Here is a 17634-nt window from a genome sequence, read left to right on the forward strand (position 1 = left end):
ATTTACTATAATTCGTTATATCTGTGTTCGTTAAATCGAGGTTTGAGTACTAGTACTATGTAGCATGCTATTCCTACTTTGCTTACATATAGTTGAAATCTATACATTCTGGCAATGACACAAAATGCTGGCTAAGTGCATCACTTTCATAGGGGAATTAAAAAAAAGACTGATTACTTCAGAAGTGCATTTTTGTTTTTCTTAGCTGAGTAGCATACTGGCATGATCACAATGTGACCTTCTTTTTCTTCCCAGCAATTTTCAGCCTAAAGGTAAATCACACTACTTTGCTACAAATAATGATATTTGGTAACAATTTGATAATTTTGCTTTTTTTTGTATTAGATGTGAAAGTGAGCAACGGAATTTTGCATGCATCATTCAACCCCAAACCAGCGATTTATTTTACACACACATTGTTTTATCTTGCACATTTCAATATTTACATCATTTGTACATAACATCAACAATGGCAGCGTAGGCATTTTTAAATGAACAAGTTTGGTGAAACAAATAATGACACAGTTTTCTTAATTGCGACTAAGATGCAAAGACTGCAATCCATGTGTTATGTATGTATGTGACAGTTGTGGGGCCAGGTTTCTTGAACGCTGATTTCGAGAAACCTGATTTCACAAAGTTCCCAAAATAACAACTAATTTAGAACTTCACCGCGAACGTCTTTATATCATTTGAGAGTTCCGCTCCACTTAACACGTGACTATCTCAGCCAGCATTACAATAAATAGCCGGGCCTTAAACTAGGCAACGGAATTTCCAGCCCTGTCCATTTCTTCCTGTTCCTTGCGAATTTGAAATCGCAACAGGATCATTTTCACTTATGGCGAATAAGCATACCCTAACAATAGTTCTAGTCTTTTGTTACACCAGTCACTTCTTTCTTTTCTTGAATCCACCAGCGTTCTTCTTGCTCTTCTTGCCGATGCGATCGTGAACACCGAGCGCCTGTTCGGTGTCGTCCGCATCGTCATCGTCATCAGCTTTTCTCCTTTTTCCGCCCTTCTTTTTGTCTTCCTGCTCCTTGAGCTCCTACAAAGCACAACACAAGGTATTTGAGCAATCAAAAGTCAATTTATAATTAAAGAGGCCCTGCAACACTTTTCCAAGCAACCATCGTATGGTTACATTAAAGTAGTTTATTGCCCCACGAATTGACCGCCGCAAAAATTTTTAGAATACGTCAAACACGAGCAAAGTTATATGGATTTGTCGCACGCTGCAATTGCTTTCTTTCTTGCGCTTGTCCGTGTGTGCTCTTTTTTTCGTCCTTGTTCGTTTCGCGCAAAATGGCCTGAGGTTTGGGTATATGACGCGGTCATTCGGGTGTATGGCATCATTTGTCGAGAGAAGAGGGAAATATTTCTAGGTGACTGAGAATTAATTGTAAATTCCAGGCCACATGCTGCCCTAAGATGTTCGGCTTGCGTGTTCTCAGGAGCCTCGACTAACGATCGGCAGCATTTTCTGACCATGCTGAAAAAGTGTCGCAGGGCTCACTGGCCATACGCATAACATATAGTGCTGGTGACCGCCATAGCAAGGAAGCTACTTATGAGAAAAGTAATGTGAGCTTCAAAACAGAGAAAGAAAAACGTGTGAAGGTGTTAAAGATACAGTAGCACCATCCATTCTAGCAAGGTGAACAGCCTGCTGGCGAGAAAAAAAAATGCACAGGAGATTCAAGTTCATGGGATCAAGCAGGGCTACAGTTTCTTCCGCTGATAATCTACTACTGGGTTGATGGTGCTCCGACTGCGCTTGCTGAGTTCTATTCGTTTGTTATCATGGAACATTCAGAACTTGCTGAACTCGGTGATAATGTGGGCGGAGCACTATTCAGGCTACTGATGATGTGCAAAAAGAATTCGCATTGAAATAGATTTGTTGCATTGCTCCTCATTCCCTGAGATATTAAATGACAGCACATATAAAGCCAAAAGTCATTAGGGTGTCGTATCTGACAGAAATTCATATCTGACAAAAAAAAATTCATTCATTATAAGCAAATATTTTTACCATTCTAATATCGATAATAACAATATCAAATTTAGTACTTCATTAGATCCAATAAACCGCCATATCAAAGTTCAATAGTTCTGCTCTCAACTTATTTTGATGAAAAATGCTAGTACTGCATCTAATTCTGGTAATAAATGAACACATGATGATGCATTACACTTGTCTGAAGAAACTTTAAAGGCAGTGAGCCAGCGTGTAGTATATCAGGGGATAGACACACACACTGGAATATCAAATACAAAAATACTGTGATCATGCCACTCATTTCGACATGGAGATCAATGATATTTCGCACAATAACTGGGATTTCTGCCTTGTCATGTACAACTTTCAACAATTCAAATGCAATAATCTGCCCCCATGGCAGTCAGCAATGGAGACGATGAGCTAATGCAGTGTGGTAGTACTACAATGAAAGAGAGAACACTTTGTGAAACATTGTGACTGCATTTGGTTCCCCAGCAATTACCCAGCAATCGCCGGTGGTGCAAAAAACGCCACGTGCATTTTAATTTGAATTATTAAAAAACGTAACAATGGTGTTTGTGCATACGACTTAAAGAGCAATCCGCTGCTTTGCTCGGGGTATGTTAACCACGCTTTACGCCAGAATCTCCACATGCAAGGCTTGCCAAACAAGGCCCCAGTGTGAACAGTTCTCGACTCACCATCTTGGCGAACCGTTGTGCTTCGGTGACTCGTTCGACAAGCGACATGACTTCTTCCTCCACTGTCTCGTACAGGGGCAGCTTCTTGCCGATCAGCTGCTCAATGCGCTGGTACAGCTCCACATCGTACCTTGGTGAAGCAACCGCAATTACAAGGCAATTCATCACTCAAAGCTCTAAATATCGATCACGAAAACTTTCAATGAACACTGATCACGCAGACTGTGCTGCATTATCAGTGTAATAGGTAGCGGGAACTACATTTCAAGTCAAATACATTGGTATAACTAGAAACACGCATAATTTTTGCATTCACAATAATTAAAGGCACACTAAAGTGAAACAATAAGTTAGTTTAGCCTAATAAATTATGCTATGAAAACTCTAGTGTCGTTAATTTCACCACCATACGTCTATTATAGCTGAGAAAATCAACGTCAAAATTTTCGCTTCAAAGTTCCCTGCTGAAACATCTGATGGTGATGTCAAGGACTTCAAAATGTTTTTTCTTATTTTGGCCACATTGGCACAACCAAAGTTCCTGAAACTTGGTACGTTAAGTCTCTGGCGCCCTCAGAAGACAATGTACTTAATTTTTATCGATTAGGAACTGCATAGGCCCTAGTAGATGCCGTCAAAACCTATGATGTCACGGGAGACTGGTGCAGGATCTGCAAAGTGGTGCCATGACCCTCATTTCTCTCTTTGCGAGTTTTCTCACTTACCAAGCATCTTCTCGCAGCAAGCGTGGTGTTTTTGGTATCGTGAAAGAGTAATTTACTAATACGAGAAAAATCGTTTTTCTCTTTAGTGTCCCTTTACTGTTGACAGTACTAGATCCGTGCCAAAACTAGCCAACAAGAAAACCGAAGACTCACTGTGTCACAAAAGTGATGGCCTTCCCAGAACGGCCTGCACGCGCTGTTCGCCCGACCCGATGGATGTAGTCCTTGGAGTGCGTTGGGATGTCAAAGTTTACCACGCAGTCCACGTGAGGAATGTCCAGGCCTCTGTGAATGTATTAGTGGGTTACAAGCCTCACCGCACTAACGTATCCCTACAAGTAAATTCAATGACAATGGCGCCAACTTTTCCTTCAGGGCACCTCAATGAAAAATGAAAAAGAAAATTTGAAGGCACTGAAGATAAGGTCAACAACGCTGAGAAGGTTAATGTCATTCTAACAAAAATATTATCTCATAGCTCTTAGCAAGTAAATACAATGTAAACGGACAGTAACCATAATTATACTTTGCTGAACAATTCTGTTAGTGCTGTTGGATTTAAACAGAGAAAGTTTAGGCCTTTAAGATATTTAGAAGTGTTACACAGACGTCTAATTAAAAAGAAAAAATGGCTGTACATTAGTCAAAAGACAAAGAAATGAATTCCAACATGAAGGAAAGCATCACAATACAGTAGAACCTCGTTGATACGTTCCCACTTAGTACGATTTCCCGGCTCCTACGCTCGAAATCGCGAAAATTAAAAATAACCCAATACACCTGTGTGCAATACGTTCCGGTTAATACGTTCCCGGAAAATACGATTATTCGGCAGCAATGTTCAGCACCGCGGAAAACTGCGGTCGTATGATACGTTTTGTAGTCAGAAACTCCCATTCAGGCGCGCAAAAAGGGCCCTCTCGTGTACTCGTGAAGCGTGAAGTGGCAGACAGCCGCCGCGCGGCGACGGTGGCATTTCCGCAGTGCTTTTCCCCCCTCCACGCTTTCTCTGCTTTGCTCAATTGTCCCCCCCATGCCTTCTCCGAATTGCTCGATCATCCCCTCCGTGTATTCTCAGAATTGCTCGATCGCCACTCTCTGCCAACTACACTTCGACCCCAAGGCAGGCAGCGACGCTGGCCGTCAAAATCTTCAAACGGCTTTAAGAAAAAAAAGAAAAGTCTTTTCTGTAGCACGTGACACGATTTTGCTGAGCATTACAAATCCTTCATCTGTAGCACGGTACATAGATGCACACTCGTTCCACACACTTTTATTCAGACCCCATGGCTACAACAGCCGGGGGAACTAACAATGCGGCCAAAGAATGGAGGCTGTCGCTCGTCCAGTCCGCCACGGTTCGGTACAAGACATACAGAAACGCACATGCCGTCGCCGCATCGCCGCCGCGACACGTAACCACAGCAATGCCGCCATTGTGCCACAATTTCCCTACACTTTTCTCCCGGAGCGGGTTCGTTTTCGGGTCGCTCCGCCCATCGCGCGGCGCGTTAGTTTTTCTCTGGCTGGACAATTCTGCCCACCAGCGGGTCGTCAGAAGCTGCCAGAAAAAAATTTTTCTGGAAGATATCTGGGAGTTCTCTGGTGATCAGGCGAGACGATGCACGCTCACCGCCATCTTTGTGAGGACCCGACGGATCGCAGTGCGGGCGCGTGGGGACTTCATCTTCGGTTGCCATTACACAGGGCGTTATCTTTTAAAGCCTGTTCTGCCGTGCGAGATGGTGCGATTACGAGTGGCGGCGAACATACCAGCGCATGTCTCGAGTTAAGACAGCGCGCAAACTGATCAGCGCGAGTGTGCGACGTAGTATGCGCTAGCTGCGAGCAGCTGTCGCTTTCGGGACGCTTATCGCTTTCGCGAGATTTCGCAAATCGTGTTGTACCGTGATTGTTACGTGCACTGCGCAGAGTTGAGCTTGTTAAGCCTTTAGCGGGGCAGCAATTTTCTTCATGGAATGGGCGAGTCGCGCGTGATCTTGCGAACGTACGTGATCGTATGCCAAATGCGTATGCTCGAGATTATAACTCCCGCTCTTCGGCAAACCTAGCCGCATATTTCCAAGCGGCAATGCAGAAAGAACCGACACTCATGCGGCGCAAAGTTTCGTCTGCTGACACGGCGGTAGCGTTTCTATACGTTTACGCGCTGCTTGTCCCAGAGTTCGATTTTGCAATATTCGGGTTGTCTCGGGATTTCAACACATGTGACCACGACGTTATTTCCAGTCAGGACCGGAACTAGCAGGCTGACCTCTGGCTGCCAGCGAGATGCCAGGTGTTCGAAAATTGAAGAGTCCCCCCATGTTTTTTGAGAAATAAATGTTTTTAGCCCATGCACCTCAATATGGCCTTGTCAGCCTCAATTTTTACTGGATTCGGATCGTACGTTTTCCCGGATCATACGTTTATTTTCCGCGTTTCTTTCAGAAACGTATCAACGAGGTTCTACTTGTATTGCAAATCATATCAATTAGCTTCTCTTATTACTAACTATAAACACTTTCTAACTAGAAGTTTCTGAAGTGCCATTAGAACAAAGGAAAAAGACAAACCTGCTTGCAACGTCAGTAGCAATCAGTATGGACCTGTTCTTTGACTTGAACTTGGTGAGGGCACCCAGACGTTTTGCCTGGTTTGGAAGCAAGCACATACAAAGAAATGTTTCAAATTTATTATATAGACTGTCTTGAACAATACGTTGTTCAAGACTGTCTTGAACAACATTTAAGACACTTCCCATAACTCAACAGAATTGTTGAGGGGTCCTAAATGATTTCAGTAGAATAAAAACAAGGGCGCTAAATGGCAAGTATGTGAAGTGAAAGTATTTTGTAACCATGTTCATAAATGATGCTTGAAGTTTGTAGATCCAATTATGCCAGAGGAAAAAAAAAACACTCTAGTGTGTGGCATCAAAAAAGTAACACATCAAATTGTGCTCAAACTGTGCCTTTGTGAATTGCCCCCCCCCCCTCCCAAACAAAGCACGCCAATGCACTCATTTGAACTGTAGTCAACATTTCCTCATTTTTACAATGCGAACAAAGATGAAAAAAAGCTAAGAAAGTATAAAGACGGGAAAGAGTACTGACACTCTTTCCTGAGTCTATATTTTTTCTGCCTAGGTCTTCATTGTAAGCATTTGGATCGAACATGAACAAAATAGCACAATACATTCTGACCAGCATATGTTTGTCACTTGACTGACCTGCCCCATCTGCCCGTGGAGTGGGATAGCTGTGAAGCCCAAGTTTCGCAGCAGCAATGCCGTGCGCTGCGTGTTGCTGCAGGTGCTGCAGAATACCATGAACGAGTTCCCAGCCAGCTCGTTCAGGAGGTGAACAAGGTACACATCCTGCACACATCACGCTTGTCTTAAACATTCTATGTAAAACGTGCTAGCATTTATAGCAGCAGCAATATCCCTGCTACTCCTCTCCTAAGCCACATTAAACACAGCAATAAAGTAAAACCTCAATATGCTTACACGCATTAATTCTTTAAATCATTATTTGAACTCACCATCTCGTCACAGTAAGTGTATGCATTACTGAGTGACATAAGTGTTGTTAATTGGCAAAAAAAAAGTGTTCTACACTTGCTGTCTTGGCAAAGAGTGGCGCCGACTAACACTACCAGGTTTAAACGCACAGATATACCCGGTAAAGTGGACGGGAGGATGACCGCCACCGTAGCTCCACTGGTAGACCATCAGACATGTTATCCGAAGATTGTTGGTCCAGTCCCTGCCAGCAGCAAGTTATCTTTCGTCCCCTTAAATTTTTTAAATTTATGTCACAGTTACTACATTACAGTTAAAGACTACAAGCAATGTCCCCTATACTTTCCTTGACTTCACTGTCTGTTCGTTCCATGAGGTTGTGTCTAACAAAGCAAACAAGCACTTAATCTATTCCCCTTCTTTCGTTAATTAGGATGTAGCATTTGGATCACACACTTCGTAAGTTGGGTGACCCTCAGATTGTATCTGGCCCAGCAAAAATCTAATGCAAAAAAAGAAGCCCTAGAATCCACATTGCCATAACCATCAATTGGAACAACAGCAATGACAATGCTGTGATGAGCCCACGAACTTTCACAAATGCTTCATAGGCACTAGCGAGGTTTCAATGCATGTCTCTAGAATGGGTGCAAGCTAACATTTCCTCCTAGGACAAAATCCTACCTTGAACTTTGCTGGTATGAACAGGTAGTACTGCATCAGCTTCTCCACGGTCTGGTATTTGGAGGAAACTTCGACCTTGACTGGGTCTCGCAACGAAGCACGTTGCAGTTTCTGGACCTGCAATGTTGCAAGGTTGCACATCAATGACAAGGAATGTAATTAAAATCATAGCCTGGCCGGGAATCGAACCCGCATCCTCGAACTTAGCAGCGCAACGCGTTGCTGCTAAACTACTGCAGTGAGCATTTTGTTCACTACATTCGCCTCACCAAGATATAACAGAAACATAACTTCATTTAGGGCTAAGAGAATTAAGACAAGTTCTTCAGTGTTGCCATAAAGAGGTCCTGCAGTAATTAATGATTATATACCGATCCCTGATAACCAACCACTGACCACTCGCAGCTTGCAGGAAATGCTCTCGACTATGTCATTTCCATAAAATCTATACAGTGGAACTTCGATTATACGTCCCCCGGTCCTGCGACGACCCGCGTTTTACGACGAATTGGCTTGGTCCCGGCAAAACCCCCATAGAAATAATGTATTAAAAACCTCAATTGTACGACGCAATTTTACGCCGGCCCCGCCTCGTACGACGCTTTGCTGGACTGTCCGAGAAAAAAAAAGACCTACGATGACGCGGGCTGGCACGCAAACACACTGCGGCCGGGCGAAAAAAGTCGGGAAACCGAGGAACCGAGTTCGTATCCGCGCTGCCACCACAGGGCCTCTTCAATTTTTCGAAACGCGGTCGGCCATAGCTAGCCAGAGCCAACGTTGGCCGGAGCCAGCCGGAGCGCATTCGTTTTGTCGCATTGCACTGCGCACTTCCGTTGTCGCTTTTTTTTTTTTCTCTCTCTCTTCTTTTGGGTGGTTTTGTAGTGACCGTGACCGTTGTGACCGCAGTGACCGTTGTGAGCAGATAACATGGCAGATAATCTCGAGCTCGCTTTCTAGTATACGATAACTTTCACTACATTTCGTGTCGTTATACCGGACGTGTTGAACGGCGATTGTTGAGCCAATGTTTGCGACAGCCGCGGGAACCGGAACTCGCCGCTGTCTAGCTACCAGAGGGCTGGGGCGTTTTAGCCGCTCGCGATTGGTCGAAGCTTGCAAATCGAATAGGCCTACTGCCGTGCTGCCATTCAGCCATTCCTTCACGTGTTTGCCTCATCGGTTGGTTGTGCTGCGCCGCAGCTGCTGTGTCCACGTGCAAAATTTTCTGTGTTCGGTCATTGGTGTGCGAGGAAGCTTTCGAACTTTTGGTTGCGAGTGCTGCGTCTCGCAATGTCGCGGAACCGAAAACCGCTGACGCTCGGAGAAAAGCTTCGCATAATCGAGGAGGCAGAGAAGCGGAACGGAGCAACAAAGGCCAGCATTGCCCGCGACCTGAACATTCCCGAGTCGTCGCTGAAAACGATCCTCGCGAAGAAGGACAGCATCCTACTAAATGCGGCAAAGTTCGGCCTGAACAGGAAGGCCGCGAAAGATGGCAAATATGCTGCCATGGAGAAGGCCCTCGTTGAGTGGTTGCGTCAGGCCCGCAGTTCAGGAATCGCCGTGGATGGCGCAATTTTGAAGGAGAAGGCTGAGACAGTTGCATTGCGCTGCGGCATTGACGACTTTAAAGCCTCCAATGGCTGGTTGGATCGCTTTAAAAAACGCAGTGGAGTTGTGTACAGCCGCTGCTGTGGAGAGAGCGCGTCAGTCAGCTCCGACACTGTAGAAAAGTGGATTGCATTGCTGCCGGAATTGATACGGGAATACAAACCGTCCGACGTGTTCAACGCAGACGAAACTGGATTATTTTATAATATGCAGCCAGAACAGACATTGGCATTCAAAGGAGAGAGCTGTCACGGGGGTAAGCGAAGCAAAGAGCGTCTTACCGTATTGCTTTGCGCTAATGAAGACGGCTCTGAAAAGCTTCCTGCCCTCGTGATCGGCAAGTTTCAGAAGCCGCGATGCTTCAAGAATTTGAAAAGGCTGCCGTGCCAGTACACGTTCAACCGGAAAGCCTGGATGACGGCTGCTATGTTTTCTACATATCTGCAGCAGCTGGACTCCAAAATGGGGGCTAAGAACAGAAAGATTCTTCTTCTGCTTGACAATGCGCCATGCCATCCATCAGATATGTCGCATTTGAGAAATGTGAAAGTTGTATTTCTGCCCCCCAATTGCACTAGCCAGCTGCAGCCACTTGACGCTGGCGTCATCAAGTGCATGAAACAGAAATATCGGAAGTTTCTGGTGCAGCGTCGGCTGGCGGGCATGGAACGCAAGCAGTTGGATAAGAAACTTTCTGTGCTTGACGCAATGCACTACATTGCTAGTGCATGGGACGCAGTCACGCCAGAAACTATCGCCAACTCCTTCAGGCACTGCGGCTTTAATAGAAGTGGTGCTTGTTCTACCAGTGAAGCTGCACTGCCTGTTGACGATGAACCAGAGTTCGGCAGCCTGGAGCTGCCTGGATCTTTCGCGGACTATGTTGGTGCCGACGACGACGTTGCAGTGTGCAGTGAAGTGTCGCTGGATGACATTATCGAAACTGTGCGTCCCGACACTGCGGGAACTTCCGACGAGGAAGAGATGGACGACGCTGCAGAGGCTAGCGTGTCCGTTCCGACTTACGCGGACGTGTTGTGCTACGTCGACCACATTCGGCGGTTTGCTTGCGCACGCGATGAGATCGGCGACTTGCTGCCAGATGTTGCAGCTATCGAAAGAAAGCTGATGCGTCGTGGCTGGGCAAACTCTCAGAAGAAAATCACAGATTTTTTTAAAAGGTGAGAAATAAAGGTTCGTTCACACCTCCGATAAAATGCGTGGTTGTCATTTTTTCAATTAATTTAATCTACGTTCCTCGGAGCAGCGTACGTTTGTGCCGCGGACTTTCTTAGGCATTATGTGCCCGCTGTTGTGGGGCAAAAATGACCGTCACTGCCTATATTCTCGGTTTTTCGATTATACGACGCCCGGATTATACGACGATTTTGCGCGGTCCCCTGAAAGTCGTATAATCGAAGTTCCACTGTACTAACATAACCCATGTTTGTCTTCATCATTGATACATTGATACGTGCTGCATCATTCACATCAGTGCACCTCAACCACTGCCAGAAGGTTCATGTTCCCAAAAGTGACACAGTTAACCGTTCATTGTCCTTTTTCGTTGCGAATGCTAAAGATTGGAACCAGCTTCCTGGGTTTAAAATGAGCATCCACGACTCCATACATTTCAAAGGTGCCTTGTTAAAGTAATTGATTAGCTGGTCTTTAACGATTGTGTAATTCCATATCTTTGTTTTGCCTTGTATAAGTATTGCACATATTGTTGTAGTTATGTGCTTATTAGGTTATGTACTGCTGCTATATTATTAAACCATGTTATTTCCTCATTTAACTTTTGCCTATTATCAGACTGATATATACATGTACCACCTCCCCTTCCCTCTGTAATCTACTGTTTACCCCCAGGGTAAAATAAATAGATAAATATTCAGCAATAACAAGCGGCTCACCTTTTTCGTCATGGTTGCTGAGTACAGGTAGGTGTGCCTCTCCCGCGGAATCACGCGCAAGATCTTGTCGACCTCTTCTTCAAAGTCCATGTTGAGGATGCGGTCAGCCTCGTCCATCACCAGGTACTTGAGAGACTTCAGGTTGAAGCCCTTGGTGTTTTCTAGGTGGTCGACAAGACGACCGGGGGTGGCTGCGGGCAAGGAGCCAAGTGACGTGAACCTCCAGTTACTACGTGGCCCTTGGCTACACTCTCATAGCAAAGCATGGTTTAACCCATATATGCCCAAACTCAGAAAAAAATGACAAAACAAATATTTTTTTTTTCACAAAAAGTCTATTTCTACCCTCAAAAGAAAGCACAAGTTCTTTATTTACTGCCAGGTAAACGCAACACTGTTTTTCAAGTCATCCTATACATATAGGACACTGGGCATTAGTGGTGTTATGTGCAAGTGTGGTAAGCCTTGAAACATTTCACGTGCGCACCGACATTGCACTTCTTCCTCTCCATGACGTCTTTCACACAAAGCACGCGTTTGCCCGGAGAAAGCGGTCGGCACGTGGCAGCATGAAAAGCAAGCAATATCTAGGTTTGCACACGTTGAGAATGAGGCCTGCTTGATGTGCTGCAGGTGGCGCTAGTCATCAGCTAAAGAAATAGCGATGTTAGAGTGCATCAAAGAAGTGTCCTATATGTAGGACACGAAGAATATATGGGTTAAGTAGCCTAAACTAACAAGGTGGCGAGGAGTCGCCAAAACCGAAAGGTCACTCTGACAACATTATTCGTTTGAGGGCTTCTACTCAATTCAAGCCTCTACTCTCTCCTTTGCCCTGAACTTCTGTCTCCTATAGATTTTTTAACCTAATAAAAGGTGGATATGACACAGCTATCTTGATGCATCTCACATTCACACAAGTAAAATCAGTGAAGCTGTTTACAGGATTGGAAATTAAAGGAGAAGCAAATGATTTCCCTTTTAGTTTTGTGGTGGATACAAGTAGAGAGAAACAAATAATGGGAAGGCAAAGTGTTTCACCAGAAAAGGAACTTCTGGTTTGCTACAGAACACTAAGGTGAAAGGTAAAAGTGAAAGAAAGACATAAATATAATGGCATAGAAATGAAGCAGGCACGAGAAAGGAAAATAGAGGAGGGGGCATTTCCACAAGCATTCCTGCGAAGTTTCAAAATGTCGTATAAGAAAGTAACTGTTACGATGATAACCATGCTTCTGAGCAATGAGCAAGCTGGCCTAACGTTACTAAAGACAATACAGCTTCAACGTTGTTTTGTATGATTATTGCAGCCCTTTCACAATATAATAAAAATGCTGGTCGTAGAGACAATTAGAAGTAAGGCTTTGCACTGGAAATAAAAAACGTGAACTCTGTTTCACTTGTTGGGAAAAATACAACCTCTGAAACAGCTATGTACTATATTCATAAGCACAAAATTTTTGATGTTCATGACTACCGTGTAACAGGGGAGTTGTTGGTTTAGTGCTTTAATGTTTCTTTACAGAGCAAAACACAAAAGCAGACAAAATAAATGTAAGGTGCCAACTGTTGACGTAAAAAACCTTACCAATTATGACGTGAGGCTTCTTGGCCAGTGTCAGCGCTTGGGTCATCATGTCGATGCCACCCACAATCACAGCTGCAATGCAAATAAAAGTTTACAGTCAAATAATTCACACACACTAAAGAAATGGGCAACAATATGTTTGCAGTGTACATGAAATACCACAAGAGGCAATAAAAACATTGGGAAAAGTTAAAGTTAGTAAGAAATAATGTGTTAGCAAGAAAGCTGTTGTACTAACAGAATGACTTTAGCTTTAATTAAAATGGCGACACAAACACGGGAACGTAGTCATTATGTGGAGTGAAATTTATGACAAATTTTAATGAGAAATTGTTAGTATTAAGCTGCAAGTCAAAGTACGGAGGAAATGGCACTAGTCGGGGTTGCCTTGTGAAGTTGCCTGACGTTGTGCTCCCCTCTATAGTTTCCTTTGTTTTCCTATCCAGATAATTTCACTGCTGTAAAGGGCGTCATCATCACAAACAGAACACATTTCTGTTGACAAAAGTGGCAAGTGTGGTCAAAATGGTAGTCCGGTCCATATGCAATACGACACTTCATGCATAACAATTAGCGTTTGAGGTCTAGATGCAAAGTGATTATTCCATGAGCGGTAATTATAGAAAAGAGAGTTAGAATTGACCTTTTACAGCACAGAACTTTAACTATTTCTGCATAAAGTGACAAAGGAAACTTACGTGGTTTTCCCATGTGAAGTCAGTGCCACGTATTGCTTTCACGTGCCATTTTACACCTTTTGAGCTTACAAAGAACTCAATTACTAATAACCTTTTAGGATGATTGCCAGTTGGGCACGTTGGTAAAGGTTCATGATGAAACAAGCGCAAAATACATGTTGCTAGTAAGCACTCCATCCTGTGTCTTTTCTAAGTCTCCATGTATTTTGCGCTTGTTTCATCATGTACTAATAGCCTATCATATCAGATTATTCTGTGCCCAATTACATTTGCATTTCATGTGCACGTAAGTGCACCCACTGCTACAAAAAGTGCAAGGCGTTATTAACTAAAGAACAACTACAACACAGAGCTCAAATTCCCAGTGCAGCAACACTCACCGCTCTTGACGCCAATGCTGGCGCCGAGCGCTTCAAACTGCTCGGAGATCTGAAATGCTAGCTCGCGTGTGGGCGTCAAGACGAGAGCAAAGAGGCGCTGTGGCGTCTCCAACAGAGCTTGCAGGATGGGCAGTGCGAAGGACGCAGTCTTGCCCGAGCCAGTCTCTGCCAGACCGATGACATCGTGCCCTGCAGTTTCCCGAAAGTGATGTGTTTTGTAAGAACAGTAGATGGGCGAAACATAAGCATGACCATAAGCATGTATAAGCATGACTACAAGCTGGGCTAGTTGGTACAACATTTGCACTAAGATTATATGCATGACTTGCAGGGCTAGTTGATACGACATTTGTTCAAACATTATAAGCATGTACACAGGCGTCCACTGTTAAAGGGAACAGCGGAGTGTGTGGCAACAGCTCGGCGCCACCGCCGGCCAGCGGCTGCAACGAGTTTCGCGCAGGCGCAGTGCGCGCTGTGAGTCGTGCTCTTTCGTCGTCTGCTGCCGTCTGCTTCCACGCTGCGAATCGTCGCGAAGCGAACCACTGACGCGACGAAAGAGCACCGGGCATGGTGCTCACTGCGTCTGCGCGAATCTCATTGCAGCCGACAGCCGGCGGTGGCGCCGAGCTGCCGCCACACGCTCCGATGTTCCCTTTAACATAGGACGCCTGTGTACATTATGGCAGAACAGTGCAAAAACCATGATTCAAGAACCAACTAGCCCAAAGAAGCCTTTAGCATTACAAGTGTGACTTGCTGGGCTAGTTGGTACGACATGTGTATGAAGATTACAAGCATGACTTGCAAGGGTAGTTGGTGCGACAATTGTAGTAAGATTATAAGCACGACTTGATGGCCTAGTTGGTGTGACATTCGTACAAAGATGAGCGCTGAAGCAGTACGGAAAGTAGACACGTAGGTCGAGGTACAACAGATGATAGTCGCAAGATTTTCTTTAAACGGTGAGATGTTTGCCGAAGCGAGAAGAACTTTCAGTGACATACAATATCTTAACACAGTGGTAGCGCGCGGATAATTACTTTTCATTCACGGGCACATATTCACAGGGTGAAGGTTTCCTGTTATACCAATGTTCAACAATCTTCCACTGGTGGAAGAAATCATTTCTTGTGTACCTTTCGTTCAATCCGTTTCTTCATTGTTTTTGTTTTTTTCGACCTACGCACTGTCCGTTGCCGTCATTCTAAGGGGCTATCACCCAGTCAGGCTACTCACTACAGTAGATTTTTATGACTGCTCCTTCTTTTTCATTGAAACATATATAAAAAAAATTAATAATAAACCTGAGAGCACGATATCCATAGGCACTTGGGAAAATTGCAGGAGTTCGCTGTCACGTATTGCGCAGTCTGGGCGCTCACATGTTGTGTCACGACTGCGCATTTTAACTGTCGTTGCAAGTAGCAACTGCGAACGCATGCACTTTGGTTTTGATGGCACAGTACAAAGCCGTTTGCGTGGACGTTATGGCAGCAGATACTTGCCTTGCAGTGCGACAGGCAAGGCTTCTCGCTGGATTTTCGTGGGTGTCTTCCATTTCAAGCTGCTCGCAAGCTTCGCAAAGTACATCGACCACACCCTGTCACGATTTAGAGCGAAAGAAAACAGACAACATTCAAGTGAGATGTGAAATCAAATGACCACGACGCTGTGTTCGAACACGTGCACAAATATGCGACATGTCGCGTACACACTACCAAGCAACAAAAATGCTTAGGCTTCATGCGATGCCTTCATAAGGCACTCTACTTTCACTCACCAAAGATTTGAAAGTGACGTCTTCTTCGGATTTCTCCTCATTTTCTACTTTTGCATCAGTCGAGCTTTCGGGCTCCGTGGGCGCCGCCATACTTGTTTGGAGACACTTGCAATACTTGTCTTGACGTGTCTTGGCTTTTCAGACACCACTTCAGTATGACGTCTATGGCTTTCATAACTCGCGACACAAATGAGAAGAACGGAATGCGTTTCACCGCAACAAATGCTGTCCCCAGAAATTTGTATTTGAGTGCACATCTCGGAGGCCGTGCATGAACTCTAATCACGTTAGCTCTTCAATTAGGTTTAACGCGGCCGCCCGTCTGACGCACCTGGAAGGTCGGTACGCATTCCCTGCATCGTTCTCAAACATCTGAACACGTTCACACGCAAGTTCAGACTTGTCAAGTTTGTTTAAAGTAGTACTGACACGATTTTGAGACACCGCAAAAGGAACATTTTCCGTTTCCTTGGTATGCAGTGTCAACGCTGTCCACACACCGGTGTCGGAGAACACGTATAAAATATTTTAATTTGACTTTGAAGTTTTCGTCGCTAGCATCTGCAAGCCAGCCCCACTGCAATGGACATTATCCCGACGAGTCAAGACAGTTCCCCGGAGTTTGCGAGTTCTGCGTCCTGCATGCAGCCTAAATCACAGAAATCACTGTCAGGGTCACTGGACGACAGTTCACTCATCGTTGTTTATGTGCACCACGAGTAGATGACGGATTTGCCGCTAGTACGTCGCGAGTTGCTGCCTCCCTGTGACGTCATACTGACATGAAACGTCACTGAGAAGCCGCCCCCTCGATATCGAAACCGAAAGTGTCTTTTTAAGGTAGCGGTAATTAAAATATATACGATGAATTCCCAGGCACCACAATACTCGTTTTAGGGTTCTCGACACCAGTATTTTTATTTAGAGCAACAATCCGAAAATTTTTAAAATTACAAAATACAATTACAAATTACAAAATACTGCAGACCCAAGTTGGGGCTCGCACAGGAGGGGTACACAAGGTTGAACACAAGGTTTTAAACAAGTACAAACAGCAATTCATCGCAAGTTATGAGGGCACAAAGATATAAACGTGTACATATATAAATATAAACACAGCATGACACATCAACGAGCATGTAATGATTATGCCAGTGACAGAATACCCAAGCAAACTCAGAATACAAATTATAGAAAAAAATACAATCCTAGAGTTGGACCAAAGAAGAAAAAAAGGCACTTCATATTATGATGGTAATGTGTAGACTTAGTCACTGCTCTGAAGTATGGCAGTTATCAGTGTAAAAATCTCGTTTTATAAAATGACACAGAAATGCAATGCCTTGAGAATTATTGGACTTATTTTTCTTACTGTAACACACTGGCCATAGCACACCACAGGCAAGGTGAACGTTTGATTTTATCAATTTGACAGCTGCACATAACATTGAGAAACACCAGCACTGTGAAATGAAGAAACAGAAAACAAACCACGACAGCACTATTTCAGGGCAACGAGTGAGGCACACTTGCAAGAGGAAATATGTATACTCAAAACAATGTGTTGTTGCGTACCAATAAAAGCTTACACAACTTGTCGGGACATGAGAAGCTTGTATTTACAAGGCAGTGTGCCAAGCCAGAGAATCGGTGCAGTAAGATGGCTCTAGCTGGAAGTATGGCTGCCTTGGCCGACCACATCATATGCCATGTTCTCGGGTTTTTCATCTATGTTGTGTTCGGTTCATGCTGGCAGTGGTGTTACAATATGTAGCCATTGTAGTTGAGGGGATTATTCTGTGACCGTGCAGATGCCAATTTGACAGTATCGTGTTTATTTTGACCTTTGTTAAAGGTACTGCCAACCAATTTTTACGTTACCTGTTTTATTTAGTGCAACAGAAAGCTTACCGGTCCGAGTGTATAATCATGGAATGGTAACACGGAAAACGCTATGAAACATCTTTTACCAGAATTTTTCTGTCCGCAGTGCTGACAGACACACACACAGT

The 17634-nt window shown here is 44.4% G+C and overlaps 1 protein-coding gene across 1 annotated transcript; it reads right to left on the reverse strand.

The window, feature by feature from the left end:
• Positions 1–866: 866 nt before the first annotated feature.
• LOC119400420 (probable ATP-dependent RNA helicase DDX47) lies at positions 867–15727 on the reverse strand. Its single transcript, XM_037667444.2, is given in 12 exon segments — positions 867–1050; positions 2709–2838; positions 3587–3718; positions 6010–6086; positions 6666–6812; positions 7644–7760; positions 11174–11364; positions 12762–12833; positions 13840–14028; positions 15348–15405; positions 15407–15442; positions 15623–15727. Coding segments are annotated over 12 exon segments (1398 nt in total). The 5' UTR covers positions 15713–15727; the 3' UTR covers positions 867–891.
• Positions 15728–17634: the final 1907 nt, after the last annotated feature.

The sequence above is a fragment of the Rhipicephalus sanguineus genome, chromosome 7 (assembly GCF_013339695.2).
Source record: "Rhipicephalus sanguineus isolate Rsan-2018 chromosome 7, BIME_Rsan_1.4, whole genome shotgun sequence".
In the NCBI taxonomy this organism is placed as follows: Eukaryota; Metazoa; Arthropoda; class Arachnida; order Ixodida; family Ixodidae; genus Rhipicephalus; species Rhipicephalus sanguineus.